This window comes from Anoplolepis gracilipes, chromosome 1 (assembly GCF_047496725.1).
Source record: "Anoplolepis gracilipes chromosome 1, ASM4749672v1, whole genome shotgun sequence".
Taxonomy (NCBI): domain Eukaryota; kingdom Metazoa; phylum Arthropoda; class Insecta; order Hymenoptera; family Formicidae; genus Anoplolepis; species Anoplolepis gracilipes.
In genome coordinates this window covers 4,542,007-4,567,075 of record NC_132970.1, presented here as the reverse complement: position 1 = coordinate 4,567,075, position 25,069 = coordinate 4,542,007, and the positions used below count along the sequence as shown (strand labels likewise).

Below are 25,069 nucleotides of genomic sequence, written 5' to 3'. Positions count from 1 at the left end.
AATGTAGCTAGACTTTTTAATATTTAATATTTTTAATAATATTTTATTTTTTATATTTTATTATTTATATCTTAGTGCACTTGCTTTCTAAATATGGATTTTATTAATAAAATTTCCTTAACAAAGAAATCACCTCCACAATCAAAAGAAAAATGCTATTTTCAACATTAGCGTGTTGAAAAAAATTTGCTTTTATAAAATAATATTGTGGGTAAACTTTTGTTTTAATATTTAATAATACTAACATATAATAAATTTAAAAAAATGAAATAAGCGAATTAAATAAGCGAATATATATTATATATATTCCGACAAAGTTCTCATAATTACAAAATAATATATAAAGTAAATTTCTCTCTCTCTCTCTCTCTCTCTCTATATATATATATATATATATATATATGTATATGTGTGTGTGTGTGTGTGTGTGTGTGTGTGTGTAGAAGAAAAATTTACTTTATATATTATTTTGTAATTATGAGAACTTTGCCTTATTTCAAAAATTAGCCGCGATATGTGAATGTTATATCGTTTAAACTTTTAAATCTTTTTTAATTTCGAAACCTTCTTTTTTTTCTTTTTGTAAGGATCACGCAAACCTTCGAAATACTTGTTCCATGACGCTTGGCGCGCCGTCGGAGGTCCGAGCTCTAACACCTTTAGAACAAGAAATAGAATAATGCCAACCATGTGATCGTGCTGCAGATTAGCATGCCCACAGCTACACTATGGCATTAATCACCCGTGGTCACTGACAAGTCCCGCCGTTTCCTGTCAGATAGCGATTGATGGTTGAAATAATGAGCGGCAAGTTCCAATAAGTTTTACATTAACGTCTCTCTGTTCTCGCGATACCGAGCGATATCGAGCGGTATCCTTTCCATGTTGGAACTGTGCTTACATTTCATGGGAACTAAGCATAATATATACTCGGCAAAGTACGCTGATATAAACCAACTCGGTAGAAACTCAATTTCCAAGTGCTTAAGAAGAGAAGCATACTTATATAATATTAATATCTAGCTGCTAGCTCGAGCTGAATACGCACTATCTCCAGTCCAGTAGCGCTTCGCTTTCATAACTTCGTTTATGATCTCGTATATCTTATTAATATTTTCGCATATCGTCACTGCATTGAGGCGATATTCCTCGCGCAAAACTGCAAAGAGATACGCAAATCTGTTATTTCTCGTTCCCGTCAGTCTTAACTACACCCACACTGAAAATCGTGATTTGCTCCATTCTAATTGCAAACGTAAATGTGACTACACGCCAAATTAGTAGTAATGTCTGACAACGTTTTAAATATATATAAAATATGATGTATAAATGTTCTGAAATACACGATACTTGCATTTTATGATAATTAGCTTCGCGCCAAACGCTCACGATGACCGATGTAATGTAAATTTTCCAAGTACATTTATATAAAGTAAAGTCGACGTTAAGCGCGCGTGCTTTATTATGCAAAAATAATACTTAATCGCGAAATAACACGCGCGAAATGTAAAAATACCAAAACAACGCACTCGCCGTGAAGGGTTAACAAGTTTTTCAGGATGACATACGCGCCACTTTCGAGCTAAACGGCCCATTCGTATACGGCATCGCCGGGAGACGTGAGACTCACGATGAGAATCTCTCGCCGGTGTACATACACCGGTTCCTGTGTGTCTGAGTAACATGAGACCCGGTTTTGTGTTTCAGGCGGGTATGCTACGCGGCGACCACGGCGAGTTCTGGCTGGAACCAGTCGCCGTGTCCCTGGAAGAAAAACGTGGCACGTCGTCGGCCGACGAAATGACGACCGACGATTTAGGCGCCGGTGGTGCCCGCTCGTCGGTCTATGGAGGCCCGACGGCCCCCGGGGGCCGGCCTCACCTCATCTTTCGGCGCTCGGCCGAGCAGCAGCAACAACAGATCGAGATCGGCGCCGGCGGCCGCAGCAGGCGACGGCGCAAAAAGAAGAGGAAACAGGAGAGAAACTGCGGCACCCGCGGTGAGAACAGACACCTTCTTCTTCTTCTTCTTCTTCTTCTTCTTCTTCTTCTTCTTCTTCTTCTTCTTCCTATTTCGACTTTCGCCCGCGCGTCCTACACCTCGCGCGCTCCCCCGCACCTAACGCATCGCCATCCTACACCTCTTGCTCTCTCGCCCTCTCTTGTAATATGTATCGCATGTATTTATGTGTCTGCGCGTATAATGTAATTGGACGCAACGTACAAACGTACGGAACGTGGGCGTGTCATCGACGCCTTGGCTGTTCTTTATTTTTCACCGACGATAATATCCGAGCAGGAAGAAAGGTAGGGTGGGCGAAAGAAAGAGTATATTATAGTCTCGTACAGGAATATTGAAATATATAGTAGTAATAGAGAAGATTACAATGATCCTAATACTAATTTCAAGTATCTCTCGTTCGACTACAATAATACTAACTTTATAATTTGTTGTAAGATTCCCTGCATACGTGTAACACGCGCCGTAAGCATTGATAATCGATTTGTTCATGATTTGAACGATATTGCAAAACGAGTTGATTAACCCGACCTAATTCCCCTGAATCGTACGAATCCCGAAATTACTGGCTCGTGTAGTCTTTGGCACAATTTCAAGATACAATCTAGCCACCCGTTTTGACGTTCCCGCATTTCAGTGGATGAAACGTGCACGAGCACTATGCCGATATAGAGAACTAAGATCGCTCGGTTGATACGTTCCTCTATATAATGAAGCGCGTTACCCACGAGGGGATAATCCAATTCGTTGCAAACCCGTAATTAACTACAATGAGTATTCATTTCGGTAAGCTTGCCGATCTATCGGATGGACCAAATGAAATCTTAATTACAGGTCTACAATCTGCCAATCTGCATAAATCAGTCGCGGTGTTAAAGCGCTCCACTTTGTGGAAGCTAATATCTATTTCGATCGATTGACAAGGATTACGCGTATATTTTTGCATATTTTTAGCAACATTTAAGATCGTCGATCCTGCAGTAAATAAACTAATTAACGGTAAAAACACAGATTAAAAAAAAAGTTTAGCAACTACATTGAGCATGACAACACGTGAAATATCCGACAGAACCGCGTCGATTGACAGAGACGCGGCTCGAATGGCAAACTCAACCAGGCCTTGTCCAAGTTCAAGGCCGTGGGCGAAGGAAACATCATCAAGCGAAACGATGGCATCGTTCCAAAAGATCGATCAGTACACCGCGTCATGTCGAGGTTCTTGTCGTCGCTGACACAACGATGATGGCTTTTCATCAGGATGGTGATGTGGAAACTTATCTCCTGACAATCATGAACATGGTGTCCGCGCTTTATCTCGATCCCACCATCGGCAATTTCATCAACATAGTAGTGGTCAGAATTATTCTTGTCGAGGAAGAAGACGCAGAGGTATCTACGTTAAGATCGCTTTTACTCGCTTTTAATTAGTGCGATAAACGTGCAATAATAGTATCGAGATGAAGCGATTACTCGAAATCAACTTTTCTGCTCCAGCAAGGACTAGACATCGCGATAAACGCGGACAGAACTCTATACAATTTCTGCAAATGGCAGCAGAAACTAAATCCCGCCGATGATTCGCATCCGAATCATCACGACGTGGCAATTCTAGTGACGAGAGAGGACATTTGTTCACGTGCGAATACCCCTTGTAGCACTTTGGGAGTGGCTCACGTTGCTGGTATGTGCCAACCGGATCGTAGCTGCAGCGTCAACGAGGATAATGGCATCACGTTGGCGCATACAATCACGCACGAATTGGGACATAAGTAAGTACGAGTGGGAAATTATATCGATATGATATCGATAAGAACGTTTTCGAATATTATTTATTATTTTATCATATAAAATAATAAATTAAATATTTTATGTGAAGAATTAGTAAGAATCATTTAAAATTTTTAATGCAATATGTAACAAACACAGTGCTATCTAAGCATGCGTTAATTCTAAATATTTATCTCATATTCTGTTTAGTTTTGGAATGTATCACGACACGGAAAAAATCGGCTGCAGTAAACGTGAAGGCGATACTTTACATGTAATGACGCCAACTTTTGAGGTGGACGCTGTTGGAGTAGCTTGGTCCAGATGCTCTAGAAGAGATATTACAAACTTTTTGGAGTAAATAACAAATTTATTTATTTTATTTAGGATTCTGCAAACTCTGTATTTTCTAACAAAAACAAGAAAATATAATATATATGTATATTTGAGTCCTCGAATTTTCTAGCCAAGGAAAAGGCGATTGCTTAGAAGACGAGCCTGCAGGCAATGATTACGCGTATCCGGATTTACCACCCGGTGCAATGTATAATGCCGAGCATCAATGCAGGCTGCAGTTCGGCGTAAGAGAAGCTTCTGTCTGTTCTCCGTTACAGGAGGTAAACAAGGATCGTCAATAATAAATTGTAGATCTGAACTTCACCAGCTCGAATTAAATAATTATGATTTAAAAATTTATGACCACTTATGATTTCAGATTTGCTCGAAACTATGGTGCATCGTGGACGGTTCCTGTACTACTATGTTGCATCCAGCAGCTCCAGGAACACATTGTGGAAAACACATGGTAAATTCAAATTTTTTAAATAACAATCTGATTTCCTAAAATATATTTTCTATTATTTAAATCACTATATTGAGATTTATTTAGGAAAATAAATTAGCAAAAATATAAAACATAACTTTGAAAATATTAAGATCTTAAATATATTTTTACTTATATTTAAGATTTTTAAAAATCAAATATATTTTGTGTCGCATTTTATAGTGGTGTCAAAATCAGGAATGCGTGCCTATAGTCGATCGACCGCGACAAATTGATGGCGGTTGGGGCGAATGGGGATCATGGAGCGAGTGCTCGAAAACTTGTGGCGCTGGTGTCTCGATAGTCGAAAGGAAATGCGATCATCCGGAACCCGCGCACGGCGGAAAGTTTTGTATAGGTGAGAGACGTCGCTATAAAATCTGCAACACGCAGTCTTGTCCGGAAGGTACGCCGAGTTTTCGCGCGGTTCAGTGCAGCAACTACGACGGCACAGAATATAAAGGAAAGAATTACACCTGGCTGCCATATTTTGATCAAAGTAAGTAATTTTTAAACGCTTTGATGCATGAAATTTTTTCCCACGATCTTATAAGGAAATTTCGAAATTTAAATTCTGGATTTTTACGGTTTTTCAAATGCACCCGTTACCTATCTATATGCGCTATCTATCAAAATTATTTCTCAAACTGCACGCATTATATACAAAGAAATAAAATTGTTTTACGTGGTGAAAAACATAATTATTCGAATTATATAATATTTATTATTTTATTCAAATTGCACAACGAATTAGAAATATCCAAATCACGTAATGATTTAAACATTTAATTACGCGAAGTTTGATTTATACCATTTCATTTAGCTGAGCCTTGCGAGCTTTATTGCACTGATACAGAGGAAAGCGTAATCGTTCCTTGGGGAGAGGCTGCTCTCGATGGTACACCATGCAACGTCGGTACCAGGGACATGTGTATCGCTGGCATATGCAGGGTCAGTGTTCTTAAAAAAAATTATTTAAAACAAATTTTTAAATATATTTTTAAATTTAGATCTTTCTTATTTAATGCTTAAAAAAATTTTTGAGCATCAAAAAAATTAAAATTTTTTTTAGAAAGTCGGTTGTGATTGGATGGTGGATTCCGATGCTACGGAAGATCGCTGCGGTATTTGTCATGGTGATGGTACTCAATGCGAGACCACCAGCGGCGTTTATGATAAAAACGATGGTCCCGGTTATAAAGAAGTCATTGTCATTCCGTCCGGTTCGCGAAATATTAAGATCGAGGAGATCGGTAACAGTAAAAATTATATCGGCATCGGCGTGCCGAATTCGGACAAATATTTCCTAAATGGAAAACGGTGCGTATAACTCAAACAAAATCTCAAACTATGCAACAACATAGGCAGCTGATCGCGAAATTTAAATATAATTGAGATTTCAAAAGCTAATATCACTATAATCTATGCTTTTATCGTCTCTTGGTTGCCTAAGTTGTACGTATATTTTTATTAAACAAAAAGTTATCACACAGTGACACTATTACACTTTGATGAAAGAAATTTTTGTAATATTAATATGAATTTAATCTTAAACTCTTATGAAATTCTGATTGGACAGGCAGATCACTTTAGCGGGCGAGTACGAAGTCGCCGGGACACCAGCTTTGTATGAACGTGATCGAGACAGAGAAAAGATTAGAATCCCAGGACCTATCAAAGAAGACATCGCAGTCTATGTAATATATTATTTCAATAAATAGTGTATACAACGCAATATATAATTAGAAATTAAAAAAATTTTATGTATTATTTTATGTATTTATGGCGCGCAAATTTCCGTGATTGAAATTTTTCTATGTAAATTACATGTTAAGTTTGCGATTCGATGAACTTTAAAAAACAACTTCCGTTTTTTGGCTGTCATTATTAATAATTATTAAACTTTATTATTTCAGTTAATTTACAGAGGTCACTATCGGAATTTCGGACTACGTTACGAATACACTGTACCAAAGAAGAAGCCTGATCGAGCTCCAGAGTATTCATGGATATTTTCCGATTGGACTCTCTGTACAGTCACTTGCGGTGGTGGCACTCAAACTTCGCACGCAATCTGTCACGAAAGGAAAAGCGGTACCGTTGAGGACTATTTTTGCGACGGTATAGAGAAGCCGGAACCAAAGTCGCGCGAATGCAATTCAAATCCATGCCCCGCAAGGTAAACTCTAACTTTGAATCCGATAAGACAATTGTAACAAATTTCGAAGAACTTTGAAGGACATTGTTATCTCATAACGGGATTTTTCGAAGCGGTTGAATAAAACTTTATTCAATTTTTGACTGCCATCTTTTCTATAAACTTACTCAATGATAGAGAAATTCCCTCTATGAATTCAATCAATAGAATAACTATAATTGAAAATAACAATCCAGAGATTTCTATATTACATTATATATGGAGTGTGTAAAAGAATCTTGCAACATTTTAGATGGTGGGTGGGCCCATGGCAAATGTGCCCTGTTACATGCGGTGATAGTGCGCTACGCAAGAGATCAGTAATGTGCGTGTTCTCCGGTGTCGGTACCGATCGATCAGACTTGGCATTACCCGATCGCGATTGCGACAAGAACATGCGACCCGAAGAAGTGGAACCATGCCCCGATTTGCCGCCATGCGGACCCACTTCGGAGATACCACTATTTGTATATGCCGACAACAAGGACATGTCATTCTACAATATCAGCCTGAATGAGCAGGATGGTATTACGATAGTCGACAGTCTCACTACCGAGGAGCCAGAGATCCTCGAGTTCGACAACGTCGTCGATGAGAATCCGGATAATTCCATGTACAACACTAAGTCAAAGTGGACGGTATCGAAATGGAGTCATTGTTCGAATGGCAAGAGAAGCAGGAAAATTACCTGCTCCGTTCCAGGCGATTGTAATCCGGATAACAAGCCGACCAGTATCGAGGACTGTTATGGTGGAAAATGGATCAGCGGTAAGCTACAGATCAATTGATGCAGATATAGTATTATAGTACAGAGGGTACAAAGTGTACCTTTTTTTAATATAAAATTTAAATAGAATTTCTTTTAAAATTAAGTTAAACTTCCAACAAATATTTTATTTATTTAAAATTAAAATTTTCTAAATTTTTTTATAATTTTGTAAAAATATTATAAACTATTATAAAATATAAAATATATACATTTTATAAAGTATGATTAAAATATTATTATTATTGAAAATATTATTAAAAATATTATAAAATATATCTTTTATAAAGTATGTTTGTAGAATTTTCATTGAAAACCTATTATTATAATATTACAGATGAGAGCTAATAGCATTTTTGAATAATTATGAAAGATGACTATATTATGAATTAATCATTTATTACAAATTTCTCTGTCAAGTTTGTTAAATATTTGTTAAGCTTTATGTAAAATTTATTAATTTATTAATTTTATTAATTTTATTAATTTTAATTTCAGGAAATTGGGGAAGTTGCAACGCGACCTGTCTCGTAAAGTCTGGAATCAAACGAAGAGAAGTACAATGTCGTGATCGTGTAACAAATTTGCTATCCGATGATTGTAACCTCGACAGAAGACCGTTTGATACAAAGCGCTGTTATTATCGACGCCAATGCAACAATGAGAAAAATGGTAATTGCAGCTGCATAGTTAAATTTTCTCAAACGTCTTCTACCATGTATTTTCTAGAAAATTTGATATTTTTATAGAGAAAATTGTCGTATCTTGCGAATTCGTAAGTGCAGTGTACGTTTTTGAAATCTTAATGAAAATGTTTTAAATTAAGATAAAAATTCAAGATAATTTACAATTACATAAATATATATATGTATACACGCATATATGTATATTTGCAAAATATTTGCAACATTAGTTTCAGGTGTTTTCGCGAAAGGCTTTGCTATTACCGTGCAACATTATTAATATTAATAATTACATTTCTTGTGTGCGATATTTAAAAGTTAAACTCACATTTATTGCGCCATAGTAATTGATGTTGAATGGAAGTTTGAGGCAATCTAACAGAATAGTAATGGAGTCGAGAGAATTAGAACACGTAGCCGTATGTAATTCTAAGTTATGCTAGTTACGTTACGGAGCGTTTGTCCAAAGTTGCAGAATATGCCCTTATCCAAAGGCGTCGGGAAACTAGAATTTATACGAGAAAACCGCGGTTCGTATAACTACTTGCTTTATGAGATCACACGCTACGTCGCTCGATTTGCATGTGCATACGATGCAACCAACCCGCGCGCACGCTCGCGTATAAATACTTATTATAAAGTACTCTAATTCCCATAACAAGTACCATTAGCATATGCAATGAATTCTAGAGATTTACGTACTAAATTTTAACCAATTGAATTTTTTTACTTATAATGTCAGTTTTCTTCTTTATAAGGCGTGCAAAAAAAAGTTTAAAACATTGTCTATTTTTTTCTACAATAATGTATATGTCTTGTATATAAATTTATTTATTGTACCTTCTCTTCTCAAGTTATAAATTATTGTATTTATGTGATCACGTATGACTAATATATATATATATATATATATATATATATATATATGTTATACACGTGATCACATAAATAAATAAATATATATATTTATTTATTTATATGTAACTTTATCTTTTCAGATTGTAAGGATAGTATAGTTCCATCGTGTGCAAACTATAAACGTATGTGTGATACATCATCGATCGTGCGAGAAAAGTGTTGTGCTACGTGCATGAAACGACGACGACACGTTCGCCACAATAGACGACACATATTTGCCAAATAACAAAATAGAGCTGAGAAATTGCAAGTGCAAAAGTATTTTAAAAACAAATTTTTACAACGGACACATTTCCGCTTGATATTATTCATATTACTTAAATTAAGATAAGAATATAAATTAAAATTTCACGTTTAACGTATGGCAATAAAAATTAGAAAAAACATATGAGGTGATATTACGAGATTATATTTGTAACTTTGTATTACTGCGTGTGTGTATGTATATGTATATTTTGTATCAAGATGTAATCACACTTATGCTACGTAGATATGCCTACATCTACCAATTCATTTTAGATGTGTTAAGATACTAATTGAAAAATGTTGCAAACGCTAAATATATGTTTACTAGATGTAATACTTAACAGGAAAAAAGTCGATTATAAAAAAGGAAAATTAATATTATTAAAAAATTATTACATATAAGAAAGTTTTTTTTATGTAAAAAATGTTTTTTAGTGAATTTTAATCAATTTTATTATTGTGTCTAATATTATTAATTTATTTAATATTTTGTTAAATAAATAATAATTTTCTAAGTATGTGCAAATAATTTTAATTAATGGTTTGCAACGCTTTTCTATGGATTAATTATCATCACATAACAAAAAATAGCTATAGTTTTAATAATTTTATAATTAAAGAATTTTCACAAATATGTAACACAGAAAAAAGAATTTGAGATGTACAATTATTTTAAGGATACAATTGCCATATCATATCCGACGATTTGATACAATAAAAGTTTGCTATTCAAATATTTAATTAGTATAAAAACGTTTATATAGGATTTATAAATAATATAATTTTTATATGCGCTTGTTTATATTATGATAATATAAAATCTGTTTTTTTGTATGTATACTGATTTAATCACACGTAGCAAGAATAAAATAAATTTGTAGTAACTATTAATTTATTGATACATTAGATATTTTATAATATGTTTCGAAATCTTTCACTACCATTTTTGTTAAATTATTTTGTATTTGTCTAAATAAATAAAGTTCCTCTATTCTCTATTTTCCTAGAAAGGAAAGATATAAATATTTTGTACTAATAGCCATTGCAACTTAAGCAGGTTGCAACTACTTACAATATAAGTTTTGAAAATAATGTTTAGTACTCACTGCGCTGTCGTATTTCTGCAAATTTCGTCGAATTTCCACAACACTTATTAAATGTCCAAACATCAGTCAGTATCTGTAAATAAATAATTAATAAAATAACTTACATTATAAAATCGATTACAGCAAGCATGTAGAATTCCAAAGAAAAATATACATTGTTAACGCATACACTTTATACATATATATTATATATACTTATAATTCGCTCAATTTATATAGATAACACAAGTAAAACAGACGAATTACACTACCTAGATTAATAATAGATTAATCTATGTACTCGTCTATATACATAAACGTAATAACATTACTGTTTGACTAAAAGGGATCAGGATAAAAAAAGGGCGAAGATTTTTTATCTTTTAGAGTTACATTCCACTCAATTGCAACATTCGCAAGCATTATCTATTTTTATTTAACTTTTAGTAAACAAGAAATGATCTTACGAACGTTGTGATCATCAAGTAAAACTCAAACATTTATAACATTAAGTGAAATTACCGCGGTTCGTTGCTTTATTTATGTGCTATATCTTATTCGTTATCTGTCGGTTTATTTTAAAATTTACCATCAATTTGGGCTATCTGCATTTCTTAAATAATGAAAGAGAAAAAGAACTCACACAAACGTGACTTGTCAAAACTTGTTTTTGTTCAAGATTTTTGGTATTCATTCTCAATCTGCACACACACTCGCGACGCGTTCATAGACGCGTTACTTGTTTCGAATCGCCATTTGCAATACGAAAGCGCACAATTTAATGCATATACCCACCACTAGTGGCGCTACAAATGATCTTTGTCGTCTGGGTGTGTTCAGAAATTCTCTCTGTAAAATAAAGTATTGTTTAATCGACCAATCAGAACGAAAAATTTTTGCTCCCTTTGTCCTGATTGGTCAATTAAATGCTACCTATGGATAGGATTTCTGAACGCACTCGAGAAATCCAACCATATATGTCATATGTTCATGTGTGAGAATACATTTTTCATTTATAACAATTTTTAGGCACTATGACGCACAGTTATCGCTTTTGACAGTTCGAGAATTATTTTTTATGTCACAAGAAAATTCGTATAATTACAACAAATTATAAATAAAGCTTTCCGTTACCTGGAAGACATGTGATATATAACGGAATAATGTTTAATATAATGTTTACTTACTGCACATCATATAGTATAGCTTAAGAAAAATGTCTGCAATTATAGATGACAAAGTTGTTGCAGGTGTAAAGAATTCAAATACGATCAAGGAAGATCCGATTGTAGCATTAACGGTATGAAATATATTTGTATAATTTATTTTATTTAATTTAAAGCATATATTACTATTGTTATATATATCTGCTAATTATAATTTATTTCAGGAAAAAGTAAAAGCCTTATATCTCTTTCGAGATCGCTATTTTGAAACACATTCTATTGATGAAGCAATAAAGAAAAATACTGATGTCGAAAAGGAGATGAAGGACACGCTGAGCAAGTTTGATGAGTGTAAAGGATACGAGATTGATGGCTCACGTGCAAAATATTATTATTTAAAAGGAAGAGCTCTGAATGTAGTGGATCGTTTTATTCCACAAGCAGAGGAACTTTTAAGTAAAGCTGTGAAATTGGAACCTAAATTAATAGAAGCGTGGAATGAGTTAGGGGAATGTTATTGGAAGAATGACGATATAAAACAAGCAAAAAATTGTTTTGTTGGTGCCCTGCAACATGTACAGTTTCTTTCTTCTCAATGTCCAAAAATTTTCTGGTTATGTATAAAAATTTATTTTATGTATAATATACATTTTATTTTTTCCAGGATAGGAATAAAGTATCTTTACGAAATTTATCAATGGTACTTAGACAAGAACAAACTTCATCTATTGAACAACGGACAAAAAATATTCAACAGGGAGTTGAATATGCTAAAGAAGCTGTAAGCCTTGATACAACCGATGGAATCTCTTGGGCCATATTAGGAAATTCTTACTTGTCTTCTTTCTTTACAGTTGCACAAAATCCAACTACCTTACGTCTATGCATGTCAGCATACATACAAGCGGTAAATTAGTAATGAATATTCATATATATTTTCTCATTTAATTACATGTTATTATATTATTATATACAATACATACATATTGTTATTTAAAAATTGAGAAGCTGTACTATTTTTTTTTTAGGAGAAAGATATTATTGCAAGAAGTAATCCAGATTTATTTTATAATAAGGCAATAGTAAGTGTTGATTAAATTTTATAATTTTTATTTTAATATTTAAAATTTTTTATACATGTTTAAAACTATTTGAAATTTGTTTTAGGCTCTAAAATATCAAGAAGAATATAACTTAGCTTTACAATCATTCGAAAATGCGATAGCACTCGATCCACTATGGGAAACACCACGCAATAAACGAGATGAATTACTAAAATATCTTAAGGATATTCAAAATTCAATTAATTATAGTGGACATGTAAAACCAAAAAAATTATACCAATTGATACGGGTATTTATGATAAAAATTAAGAATAATTAATAGAATTAATATGTATTAATATAATTTCGGCATAACAAACATATTTATAGGTTTATAATTAAATATAGGCATTGGATATTAAACATTTAGGACCATACAAAGGTGGATCATATACATCTGGAGAAAAATCTTTAAAATTAGGTTTAATTCCATTGAAAGATTTAGCTCTTGGACTGAATCCTGAGAAAGTTGTATTTGGAAAAGTAGTTTGTTGGATACAAGACTCGGATTGTGTTCCATTGTAAGCATGTAAACTGTATATAAAGTAAACAAATTATTTCTTTGTTTAATATTTACTTGCTAAAGCAAATAATTATTTAACTTTTTTTATTTAGTGGTTTTTGTCTTGTGGATGAGCAGAAGACATGTATTGTTGTTACGGTGTATAATCTAGCTAAAGGCCGAGGAGTTACGGTCGGAGATTCTGTTGGTATACCAGAGCCTTTTGTCATACATCAAAAATTCTCCTATATGAATAATGTTAGTATTGTAAGCACGTGCTTACAAATCGAATTTTATTGAATTTACAATAATATATTTTTCTTTTATTTCTAGGAATTTGACTATAAATCTATTCGCGTTGAAACCCCAATTGTACTCGTAGTTAATGGCAGAAAATTAGGCCGAGAACAACAAGCAAGCGCAAATTTGCATAGTTATAAAAAGACAGATTAAATTTAATGAACTATTGGAATAATAATAAGTTAATTGGACATCGAATCACATGATTGATTCTCAATAATAGATAATTTTCGAATTTACTTTTACTTTTGAATAAGAGCACGCAAATAGCTAATAATGAAATTAATCAATATACTTAAACCTTTACAGTATATTTCAATATATATGAATTTTAAACAAATATATTTTAAAACATTATTAGCAATAATCAAAATTAATAATCTAAAATATAATATATCAATTTTATATTTTATAAGCGGTTGATGTCATAAGAACTGTAAAAAAAAAAGATATAAACATATTTTTTTTTTATATATCTATAGTAATTATGCATAAATATGATTCGCACAAATAACATCTGCCAATTTATACAGCAATAAAACTCATATGTTTTATATTTAAGTTTATGACTGAAAAGAAAGAGAGGAAAGGAGCAAAAAATATAATATTTTATTTATATATTTTAATTCGTATTATATTTTATACATATGTTTGATATTTAATAATTCATCACGTGTAACATAATTAAATTAAAAATACTATAAAAATACTATAAAATATAGAGTGCAAAAGTATTTTTGTTATAAATTTCATAATTATATCCAATTTTTGATATTTATTAAATGATGTATTAGAAAATGTATTTTGCACAGAATCATGTGTGCTTGTAGAGAGAAGCCTGAGAGTGGTCATCTCCTCAAAGGCTGTGGCACATAAAAAAACTTAAGCCATAAGATTAATGCGTCGTCTACAATAGCAGCAAGCAGTACAGAGTACAGAGTAAACAGTAAGCAGTACGAAATGGGATTGGTTCATTTAGCTACTGCTTACATCTTACTGCTTAAATTTTTTTATGTGCCACAGACTTTAAGGCTGGAATTTTAAAATGCACAAACTCTTCTAGCTTTATCTTATGTAAACTGATGGATTTTTTAATATTTTATATAAATAATTCATTTTTTGTTTTTTTTCATTAAAAACTAATTATATACATAATTTATTTTTTCAAAATATAATTTTTTAACGCATTCTTAATTTAAACTTCAATATTACATAAAGTCACACCTACGGAAAATTTTTTTATATTAAATGTAAGAAGCAGATAAATTATTACATTTAATAATAAAATTGTACCCTTGATACAGTCATAAAATAGTGTTGGCTTTAAAGTTTATTTATTTTTAATGTTTTTTACACAAGTGTACGTACTTCCCGGTGAAAAAATTTTCGTACCACAGTTAATACATTTCTAGATAAAGTTGTATTAGGTTCTATTGCATTATCTATAATTGTTATTTAAAGAAGAAAATAAGTAAATAATTTATAATATTTTATAAAATATCACTAGATAGTCACCGGACACTGATGACTTGATTTTCTACACGGGAATAAGGACAGACATATATTTAAGTCTCCTAAGCCAAAATAGTGTTGATATAATCGCACTTTACAGAATAAATACTTAGAACAATTTGAGAACATATATAAAGATCAAGTATGTTAATGGGCCAGGATTCGTTTTTTTTAGCAATATATGTTTTAGGAGAATTTATTCTGCCAAAATGCACTGATGTTTTTTGTTAATAATTCTTCTACGAAATGAAAAGTATTGGTTCAATCCGTTGGTATTTGACTCGAATAGATTTCTCCCTGAGAAAAGAGCTAGGAATGTCCTATTCATCTTACTATATGCCGTTTGGGGACCAAGGAATTGTATAGGTAAACACAATTTAAATGTTATCATAAAATTGATTTGCATATAAGTAATTGACAAACTTTTGCAGGTATGAAATATACAAAGATCTCAATAAAACCTGTTTTAGCAACTTTGATACAAATATTTATATTCAAACTAGATAAAAACATTCCACTCAAGAAAGTTAATTTAAATGCAGATATAGCTTCATTTTCTCTTGAGCCTATAGAAGTTAAGATTGAGAAACAAAATGTATATTAAAATAGTGTAAGAAAATATGTATTGAAATATAATCCAATATTTTTTGTATGATGTTTTCTGCATACATTATATGGTATATGAATAAAAATGAGAAAAATAATTTAAAGATAAGCCGCAATTTATTTATAAAACGATTAGAATTAAATGTAAGAATATTCAACAATAATTAGACACAAATAGTTGAAAAAAAGTATCTGCAACTATTTTAGAATACAATAGTTGGACGGCATTTAGGAATTATCGTTATGTAATAGTAACGTGTGCTTCTTTCGTCTTTAACTACTTGCATTTTTAGCAATATTTTTGTCTTTTATCAGCTATTCTATATTAGTTTAAATATTTTTTATAGATCTCTATATCTATAAATTTTTATTTCAATTAACAGCTTTTATGTTTTTTTCTTCTCACATTTTTCCTTTATTTTTAATATTTTAAAATATGTGTACATAATTGAAAATTGATATTATTTGTAGATATTAATTAAAATTTATAAAGAAGATAAACTTTAAATGCGCCTATATTTGCATATTCTTATTGATACTACTGAAACACAAATATTAGGGTAAACTCAAGTAAGATGGCTATAGTTTTTTAAAATGCAAAAAACTTAATTTTATTTTTATCATTTTTCAATACTGTTTGGCATATTATCTTCACTGAAGTTTAAATTACGTAATATTATCGAAATTAAAAGAAAAATATTTAATAAAAATTTTATGCTATCAAAATAGTACAACATAAGCATATTGGCCATCTTACCCAACTTTTAAGGAAAAGATAACCATAGTGACGGAAAGATGACTATAATATTTATAAAAAAGTAGTGAAAACGAAAACAAAAATTATAGGTCATATAATAATTTACGTATCTTTATAATATGCCTAACGTCGATTACGACAGCTTAACTGTAATTTATTCGACGTTATAACAATTTTTAGTGGATCCACGAAAAACTTTGCAGGTAGTCAAAAGTAAAAATATAATATAAAGTTATATGATATCATGACTGTGATATAATGACTAAAAAAGCGCACTATGTAGCGATTATTGAAAAAATTACAACCTATGGCCATCATATCTTAGTTTACTCTACATGATTTTAGGTGGTCTAGATGATTTTGATCTAGAATTAATTAATTTGGTTAATTCTACGTGGTGCAAAAAATCTAATGCCGACGTCGCTTGACTGGGACAAATAACGATCATCAGCGGTCAAGAATAACGTTACTGAAATCTTATATTCATTTTTTATTTAATCAGCAATTACTTTGTAACAAAAAATTGTAGACAAGCTTTTAAAACACGATTTTTAAGGAAAGCTTTAATTGTTTACATTGAAAAGTTTAAAATTTTTGTTGATTTTTTTAAAAATGTGACAAACGCATAAAGTGAGAAAAAAATCGCATTTTGTATACATATATATTATATGTCTATAATAGATGACTAATAGACATATATCATACATTTATGGGCGATATCCAACGGAAGTGAAATTAATCTTCATTAGAAATCTATTCGTCATCCACAGAGACAAATATCTCATGTCACAATGGAGGGATTACAAAGTACAATAAAATGCTTTTTTTCCACACATGTGTATTACAATTAATTCTTCTCGTTGTTGTCTTTGTCCTAGTCTGTCTTTCAGTCTCTCGGATCTCCTCGACCCGCGGATCGAGAATCGATTCTCTGTCTAGCGCCACTTACCTTTTTCTCACAATAATTTATATTTAAATTTATAGTATAAAGTCTCCGATTATGTTTTTCAAGCAGTTACAGCGGCAGCTACAGCGGCATCATGCGGGTAACATTTTTCCAGCGCTTTGTTTGGTACGTAATGAGTGCCTCCGAATTTGTTAAAGTAACGACCTATCTCACTATTTTCTATCCATTTCGGCGTTGTTAAAGTTATAACGTCTATAATAAAAATTAAAAAACACAGAGGAAAAATCATTTACCGATAAGTATAATTAAATAATAATAAAGGAAATACGATAATAAATAATACTAAAAATAAATAAAATATCTAAATTAAAAAAAAGAGAACAAGAAAAATTAAAATAAAATAAAATATTATTTTGCAAGACGTATAGAGAGATGAGACAAATAAAGAAAAAATTGTAATTTGAGATATAGAGATATGCCAAAATAATTATATTCATACCTTCTCCCACATAACACATTTCATTATTTTCGGTAAGAATTATGTAATGTGTTTGTTCCTTTATGTCACTACAGATCTTTAATGGAATAGCAGAAGCATCATCTCTTCTATCTTCTACGGAGATATTAACAAAATTTCTATTTTTATATCGATGCCATCCAATTATTACGCCTGCAGGACAGTCTGCAGATTGATCACCATGTGTTACGATCATTCCAACTGCAAATTTTACATCTTCTGATCTTGCATTTAACATTTCAAATTCTGATATCCATATGCCGAACTGAAAAATGTATATTCCAGCTTTAATTGATATTTCTTGTTAAGTAATTCTTATATAAACATTTGTGGGAAGTTAAATTACAGCTAGTCAAATTATAAATAACGATAATTTTTATGTAATTGTATGTTATCAGAGAGAAGGTTTTTGATTATTATTATTATAATTAATATATAGCATGTTTAGTGCTTACGCACAATACAGTGTGGTCCAATTTTTTCTAAATCCGTACTCCAATCTTTTAAATTCATATTCCAGTTGAAATAATCATCGTGATATTTTAGTGATAAGTCTGTATCAAACACTTTCCACAAATTTTCATTATACTGGATCATAAACAGTAGTATGCTTTGCAGCTACAATAAAAAATAATTTAAATGTATAAATAATGTTTCGATTACAAACGAAAAAATTATATATTGTGCAAGTCTATCCGTTTCAGATCTAGGTGACTTTATGGGTCTGTCCAAGCCCCTTCCGCTCGACTCTTACTACTACTACTAGTCTATCTGTTTAATTTTAATAATACGTAAATTAATATTAAAATTGATAAAAATTAAGTATGAGTAATTACCAACCTTTTCAGCTTCTATTATTTCCAATTCTCTAAAATGGTACTTGATAAAACAATCTGGAAATTTTCCAAAATTTATTCTAAAACATCTTACATTTTGTGAACTATTTGTGTCACTGTAAACAATATAAAATAATATTTGTATGCGTGTGTGTATGGCAAGAATAAAAATATCGAATGATTCAAATAATTTCAAATTTGATATTATACTTACTATCTTGGTTTCCAAAATAGACAGATGTTGTTACCGGGATATCCTATTACTATATCGCAACGTAGACCAAGTCTTCTGGCAACGCTATGATATATTATATATATTATTATTTCTTGACCATATTTATGTTCTAAGACCTATGTCAAAAGTTACAATGCAGAAATTAATTAGAGGGAAAGTATTTCTAAGATTACAACGACAAGACCATGTTCACAGCATAATTGGTCATATTTCTATAATATTATAATCAATTCTATAACATTATAATCAATAGTACTTACATTATCTATACATTTGTATTTTAATTGTGTATTCCAATTTTTGTTTTCCACTTTGTTTGGTCGAAAGTTTAATTTGCCGAATATATATTCCTCGAGTGTGTTCATAATCTGAGTTCCTTCGGTTGCATTCCAATGATTATCGTCGATATTGTTCTCTAGCCAATATGAAAAATTTTCTGCAGACGTTGAGAATATTGAATGGTTGGGATATTTCTTTCTGAGGCTATTCAATACTTCTACTGCCATACTATCTAGTATTGCTGTTACGGACGAGTAAAATATCTCTTTTTGAAGTAAATTTTCTGCTATAAGAGTAGCACTTTGTTCTAGTAGTTGCACTTTGTTAGGTTGCGCTTCAAATTTTTCTATTTTTGTCGCCCACATATAATCCCTCAGATAGTGCAAAACTTGTACATAGTAATATTTTTCTGTTAGATCGTAAACAGTTTTTCTGAAAAAATTACATATTAACTGTGTAATATATATGTTAATCCGTAAAGTTAATTGTACTTTAATTAATATAATTTTACCGTGAAAATTCAAGGAGCAAATTTTTAATCTCATCATTATAGAAAGAAATTTGGATATAATCCTCATCCTTTTCAAATAGACTTTCCAAATACGACCCATCTCCAAATAACTGAAACCTGCAAGGATAATTTTCTATTAATGTACCGTCTTCATAATATTCTTGAATTTCTTGAAGCATGGAATTTCGTAATCGTCTCGCCGAATTCATCCCTATTTCTATAAAGTTTAAACTTTCTTTATATTTCTGTTCATTCGTTTCAGACACTTTCTCTTCATTTTCCTTAAGCTTCTTGTTATAGAGTTTTCTCGCTGTAGGCCATCTAAAATTGAAATAAATAATATTATCGTAAATTTATAAAAAACGCTAAATTATTGCATTAGTAACGAGTTTTCCAAGAATTATATCATTTAAATTGTGTAATATACGTAATTAATCAAATTATCGACATTCTTGTTTTATTTTAATACAATATATAGTGTGAGGTATACAATCTTAAAATTAAGCGCACTCGAATTATATTTAATTGTTAATTTAATCTCTCTAAACATTTATCGTTTAATATAAGGTTAGGTAATGATGCGATAGTGCGATATATAATTGTGATATTATAGATTTATTATTGGTGATTTCACGACATATGTATGATAAAGTTGAAGTTTTTGATATTAATTATAATACATTTTACTTTGTCGATTAATTATATGGTTTGTTAATTATCAAACCTAACCTTACTCGTTTATCAGTACACAGGTTTGCTCTCTAAGACCGTTTGTTATTTATCGTTCTTAAAATTAAACTATAATTAAAATTTACACACTAACAATATACAATTATGTAAAATGTAAACTATGGACAGCATGGCAGCCATATTCTATAAATATAACAAATTAACTTTTATATTCCGTGTATTTATTAAACATCAGTTTAATGAGTTATTTAATAACATAATTAAATAAAATAATTAAATTATTAAAACTGGCTAATAAAATTGAAGAAACAGAAAAATGGATATAAGCTATCTTCATAAATTTTTTGCTCATAAAGGACATACCAAATTTAACTATTCTTTAATTAAAGGCTAAATATAATTGATGAATAAATTTATTGAAAATAATTGCTCACTCTCTTTATGTGATTTAACTTTCATTGATCCGTTTCTTAATCTTTTTATATTGTTTATTATATTTTATATGTTTTTTATATGTATTATTTTTATAAAATATATTTTTTCAGAGTTAATTATATAAGTGATATATTAATAAAATTAAGTTGCAAAAATTAGTTAATTAACAAGTAATTACCTTTGAAAAAACTTTTTCTCCGTAAAATTGTTGTGTTTGACTACATGTTGAAATTTTTTGCACACACATCTGAAGTTAATGATATCCTCAATAGTAATATCGTTGTAGCCAAGTATAGTATCTAACAATTCTTCAGGTAAGTTCGTTATCGTAGCCATTATTTCGTTTATAAAACAAGTTTAATTAAAAATTTAGCAAAACACAAAAAAGTAATTTAATTAAAAACATCGGACCGCGTATCACTAATTTTCTGTTTGTAGTCACACGAAATCTATTGCGGAAACCTATGTTTTAATGTATTTTCCAATTACCAAAAGCACATGTCATATACTCTACAGAAGTTCTTTACACTCTCTGTTCATACCTATTCTAGAGAAATCTGAACCTAAAAGCTCTCCCACCATATTGTTGTCACGTGACTGCACACAATAGAAAAATTCTGTTGGAATCTCTCAGATAATATTTGTCACAAATCTTTTAAGTTTCGAATTTTAAAGGAATTGCCTGCCTTCCATTACACATGTCCCTGGCATAGCGAAATACATATTTAGAAAAAGTTTATATTTAGAAGAATTCATAAAAATAGATTTCAATTTTTATTTACGACAATTTTTTTATATCTCCAGCATATTCTACGAATATTTTGAATAAAATTAATAGAAAAATAATGAGATATATATATATATATATATATATATATATAGTGATGTTTGTGAACTAATCGTCGCACACGCATCACCCATGTTTCCTCGTATGTATGTTCATATTCATTTTTTAATGTTAAGCTGTGTTCTCTATTATGAACATGTTTAATTAATATTTTGTCTTTGTAAATTTATGTAAAAAAGATTCTTATTATTACACAGTAAAATAAATCTATTTTTATTTCTCTTTTTATTCCTCTTTTATTTATATTCTCATTATTTCTTTTGTCTACTTTTTTTCTTTTTTGTTTTTAATTATTTTTAATAGAAATTTCTAAAAAATATATATAAATGATTTAAATGTTAAAAAAATATGTTTATTTATTTTTATCTTGGCATTGTAGGTGATTTTACATAATAATTTTTAATTAATTTATAATTATTAGAAATTTTTTGATAAAAACACACTTACGAAAAATTGTCATTAATTTGTAGAATATATAAATTAAATGTTCGGCAAATGCAATCATTTTTTAATATGTTCTGAAATAAATTTATATTTTTATGTGACCTCGATGGCTGTTTCTTGAGTTACAGGATTTGGTAAATTTAATATTTAAAGTTTATATATTTTTTCTCGAAATTTTTAAAAATTGGCTAAACTTTCATAAATATTTCCGAGTTTAAAATGTATTTAAAGTAAGATTAATTTTTAGAGTATAACTTTATATAGCATAAATTATAATTATATATAAATTAATGTCAAAATTTTTTAAACTTATTGCAGAATATAATTTCGTCATTTTCTTTATTAATTTTTAAATAATACTATTAATGTAAGTATAAATAATAATCTATCAATTTTAAACTTTTATCAGTTTTATGTATCAGAAAAGTATGTATTACCTGAAAGAACTTCCTTTAAGCTACAGAAAATAATTCTTTTTGTATGCAGTCACGACAATTATATAGTAGGCGAGCATTTAGATTTACAGATAATTCTAATATAAAAATGGCCAGAGAGTGTAAAGAATTCGTGTACGCACATGACACGCACGTGTGCATTTGGCATTGGAAATTGGAAAATATATAAAGATATAAATTTCTCAGTAGATTTCGTATAACTGTAAACAAGGAATTAATGATATATGAATAGTTTTATCCGATCTTCTTAACGAAATTATTTTTGTTGTGTTTTACTAAATTTTTTCATAATGGTTACAATATTTTGTGCTTACCTGAGAAGATGATAAATACATTCTTTGCTGCCATAATATCAGCATTGAGGATATCATTAACTTCAGACGTATATGCGAGAAATTTCAATGTGTATAGCCAAATAGAGCAAGTTTATAGAAAAAAAGCTTTTTCAGACGTAACTACTTGTTAATTAGTTAATTTTTTGCAATTAGTAACCCAATAAACGAGTATATAAAAATTGAATTTTAAACTAAAAAAAGGTAATCAAATTTTGACAGAAAGGATCACGATAATAATATAGAATCAATCTTTCAGAGTATGGGATTTCTGGTCTGAGCTGGGCCCCGCTGTAATGTTAACGAAACTACGGCGGAAGTAGATTATTATCTTGTTCCGAAAAAATAATATACAGGAATACTATAAGACAAGTTCAAGTTCTATACTGTTTCAGAAATCGACGCCAACGCCACGAATAAGTCTATCCTCGAGCAATTCCAAATTATCTTCAATAAATTTTTTAATGGATTAAATTTATTCTTTAATTAATAAATATAATATTTATGTTGTATTTCTTTTAATAACAAGAAAAAATTTTTGAAGGTATCAACTTATGCCTTGACTCTTATTAGCCTGTTATCTTTTTATAATATAAGGAAAAATAAATATTATATATATGTATACATATATATATATATATATATATATATATATATATATATATATATGTTAGAGTATGATATTTACTTTTTAAAATAAACTCTTCGCAACAATTAGAGGAACATTTGAATTTTTTTTTTTTTAAATAGTCAAAATTCAACCAGCTATAACATCCTTAAAAATAAACTAAATTTAAATTTACCTGGCCCTATCCCGCGTAATAGGGATTAATTTCTTTTACTAAAAAAGGACCGTTCGAACGAATGTTCGAAATAACAAGTAATAGCGATATTCATTATCGTTAATCTATTTTGGACCTGATAATTTGTTTGACTCAAGACCTACATCCTGATCCATACGGTTTCGAGAGCTACCTGTTACGCCCTTCCTTCTAACTCATCCTTTCCTGAGTCTGGATGTAACAATATAAAAGTTTTAAATAAAAATTAAAAATTTATGTTTTAAATACTCGTAGATAGGTTTTTTTTAAATAGGTTTCTTTTAATATGATAAAAAGATATTTTTACATTGCTAAGGGCATATGTAACAAAAGATAGAGAAGCATTTGTATTCTATTAAAAGACTTTTCTCTTTTTTTCAGAGACAATAATACCTTTTTAAAACTTGAAGAAGTAGTGTCTTTCACAAGTATACATTATTTGAAAGACCCCGTCAAGCTACAGAAAACATTTCCTATTGTGTGCAGTTACGTGACAACTATATAGTAGGAAAACTTTTTAGGATTACAGATAATTCTAAATAAAGATGGCCAGAGAGTAAAAAATTTCGATGGCGGATAAGACACGCACTTTTACTCTAGCCATAAGAAATTGGAATATACATAAAAATATAAGTTTCGCAATAGATTTCGTATCGTCATGACCATAAACAGGGAATTAATGATACGCTAATAGTTCGATCCGATCTTCTTAAATTAAATTATTTTTTGTGTTTTACAAAATTTTTTTCATAATGGCTTATCTGATAATGTGCTTATCTTAAAAGATATCATTCTTGGTTACAATAGCATCAATATTAAGGATATCATTAACTTTAGATTTATGTGCAAGAAAGGCCGGATAAGCCTATCAAAAGTGTCCCCGACGAGTTTTCAAATAATACTTGGCCTGTCATTTCCTCATTGTAAAAAAGAATTTTCCTCAAAATTTCAGCTACTTAACTTTATTATTGCCTGAGTTATCAAGAAAAATATCGTTTTCAATTTTAATTTTTCTTTTTTATAAATATTTGAGATAATCCTATATCGATTTTTTTCTGAACATTTATCAACAAAAAACACAAAAAAATATTTTTTTAATAATTTCGAAAATTAACCCTTACCCTTCCTCCTATTTTGACCTTCACTACAACATATTCAAAGCGCATTAAAATCGGAAAGGAACACTTCTATACCTTTCTTTGTTAGTATAACTTGGTAAATACATGAAAGTGATTTTTGATTAGTATCATAGGTAAATATGCAATATTATATAATATTGCATTAGAATATGATATAAAAGTAAATATTTT

The 25,069-nt window shown here is 30.2% G+C and overlaps 3 protein-coding genes and 1 long non-coding RNA gene across 7 annotated transcripts in view; 2 read left to right on the top strand and 2 right to left on the bottom strand.

Annotated features, from left to right (window-relative positions):
• The window catches only part of LOC140665979 (A disintegrin and metalloproteinase with thrombospondin motifs 7), a 43,739-nt gene extending 33,954 nt beyond the window's left edge, over positions 1-9,785 (top strand). For 3 of the 4 annotated variants that reach the window (XM_072892644.1, XM_072892661.1, XM_072892652.1), the window contains exons 4-17: positions 1,708-1,999; positions 3,089-3,408; positions 3,514-3,788; positions 3,997-4,143; positions 4,253-4,403; positions 4,502-4,591; positions 4,793-5,108; positions 5,433-5,560; positions 5,682-5,929; positions 6,189-6,306; positions 6,526-6,788; positions 7,060-7,574; positions 8,071-8,244; positions 9,254-9,785. In XM_072892644.1, the coding sequence (XP_072748745.1) occupies positions 1,708-1,999; positions 3,089-3,408; positions 3,514-3,788; positions 3,997-4,143; positions 4,253-4,403; positions 4,502-4,591; positions 4,793-5,108; positions 5,433-5,560; positions 5,682-5,929; positions 6,189-6,306; positions 6,526-6,788; positions 7,060-7,574; positions 8,071-8,244; positions 9,254-9,399 (3,183 nt within the window). In that variant the 3' untranslated portion in view covers positions 9,400-9,785. The remainder of the gene's footprint in view (positions 1-1,707; positions 2,000-3,088; positions 3,409-3,513; positions 3,789-3,996; positions 4,144-4,252; positions 4,404-4,501; positions 4,592-4,792; positions 5,109-5,432; positions 5,561-5,681; positions 5,930-6,188; positions 6,307-6,525; positions 6,789-7,059; positions 7,575-8,070; positions 8,245-9,253) is intronic. The other variant, XM_072892670.1, reaches the window with a different exon arrangement.
• A 577-nt stretch (positions 9,786-10,362) lies between these two features.
• On the bottom strand, positions 10,363-11,227 carry LOC140666000 (uncharacterized). Its single transcript, XR_012046687.1, has 2 exons — positions 11,148-11,227; positions 10,363-10,598 (listed from the first exon to the last, which is right to left on the bottom strand). It is a non-coding gene; the product is annotated as an uncharacterized lncRNA (long non-coding RNA).
• A 246-nt stretch (positions 11,228-11,473) lies between these two features.
• On the top strand, positions 11,474-14,824 carry LOC140667773 (tetratricopeptide repeat protein 5). Its single transcript, XM_072896010.1, has 8 exons — positions 11,474-11,804; positions 11,895-12,245; positions 12,335-12,577; positions 12,699-12,752; positions 12,838-13,023; positions 13,122-13,294; positions 13,389-13,533; positions 13,609-14,824. The coding sequence occupies exons 1-8, from the start codon at positions 11,721-11,723 to the stop codon at positions 13,726-13,728; spliced, it is 1,356 nt and encodes a 451-aa protein (XP_072752111.1). The 5' UTR covers positions 11,474-11,720; the 3' UTR covers positions 13,729-14,824.
• Positions 14,825-16,853: 2,029 nt separating this feature from the next.
• On the bottom strand, positions 16,854-21,337 carry LOC140665899 (F-box only protein 21-like). The gene is made up of 8 exons (XM_072892490.1): positions 21,039-21,337; positions 19,736-20,056; positions 19,206-19,656; positions 18,925-19,061; positions 18,715-18,826; positions 18,334-18,492; positions 17,857-18,139; positions 16,854-17,609 (listed from the first exon to the last, which is right to left on the bottom strand). Exons 1-8 carry the CDS (start codon positions 21,194-21,196, stop codon positions 17,458-17,460), a joined length of 1,773 nt encoding a protein of 590 aa, XP_072748591.1. The 5' UTR covers positions 21,197-21,337; the 3' UTR covers positions 16,854-17,457.
• Between the last annotated feature and the right edge of the window lie 3,732 nt (positions 21,338-25,069).

What these genes read in the sequence shown, in the direction of transcription:
- LOC140665899 (XM_072892490.1), bottom strand. Translation starts at nt 21,196, where the DNA reads ATGGCTACGATAACGAACTTACCTGAAGAATTGTTAGATACTATACTT. An exon ending in GAGAAAAAGTTTTTTCAAAG is followed by an intron (nt 20,057 to 21,038) that starts GTAATTACTTGT and finishes TTTCAATTTTAG; the next exon opens with ATGGCCTACAGCGAGAAAAC. An exon ending in TTGCTCCTTGAATTTTCACG is followed by an intron (nt 19,657 to 19,735) that starts GTAAAATTATAT and finishes TAATTTTTTCAG; the next exon opens with AAAAACTGTTTACGATCTAA.
- LOC140667773 (XM_072896010.1), top strand. Translation starts at nt 11,721, where the DNA reads ATGTCTGCAATTATAGATGACAAAGTTGTTGCAGGTGTAAAGAATTCA. An exon ending in TATTTTATAATAAGGCAATA is followed by an intron (nt 12,753 to 12,837) that starts GTAAGTGTTGAT and finishes AATTTGTTTTAG; the next exon opens with GCTCTAAAATATCAAGAAGA. An exon ending in AATTCTCCTATATGAATAAT is followed by an intron (nt 13,534 to 13,608) that starts GTTAGTATTGTA and finishes TTTTATTTCTAG; the next exon opens with GAATTTGACTATAAATCTAT.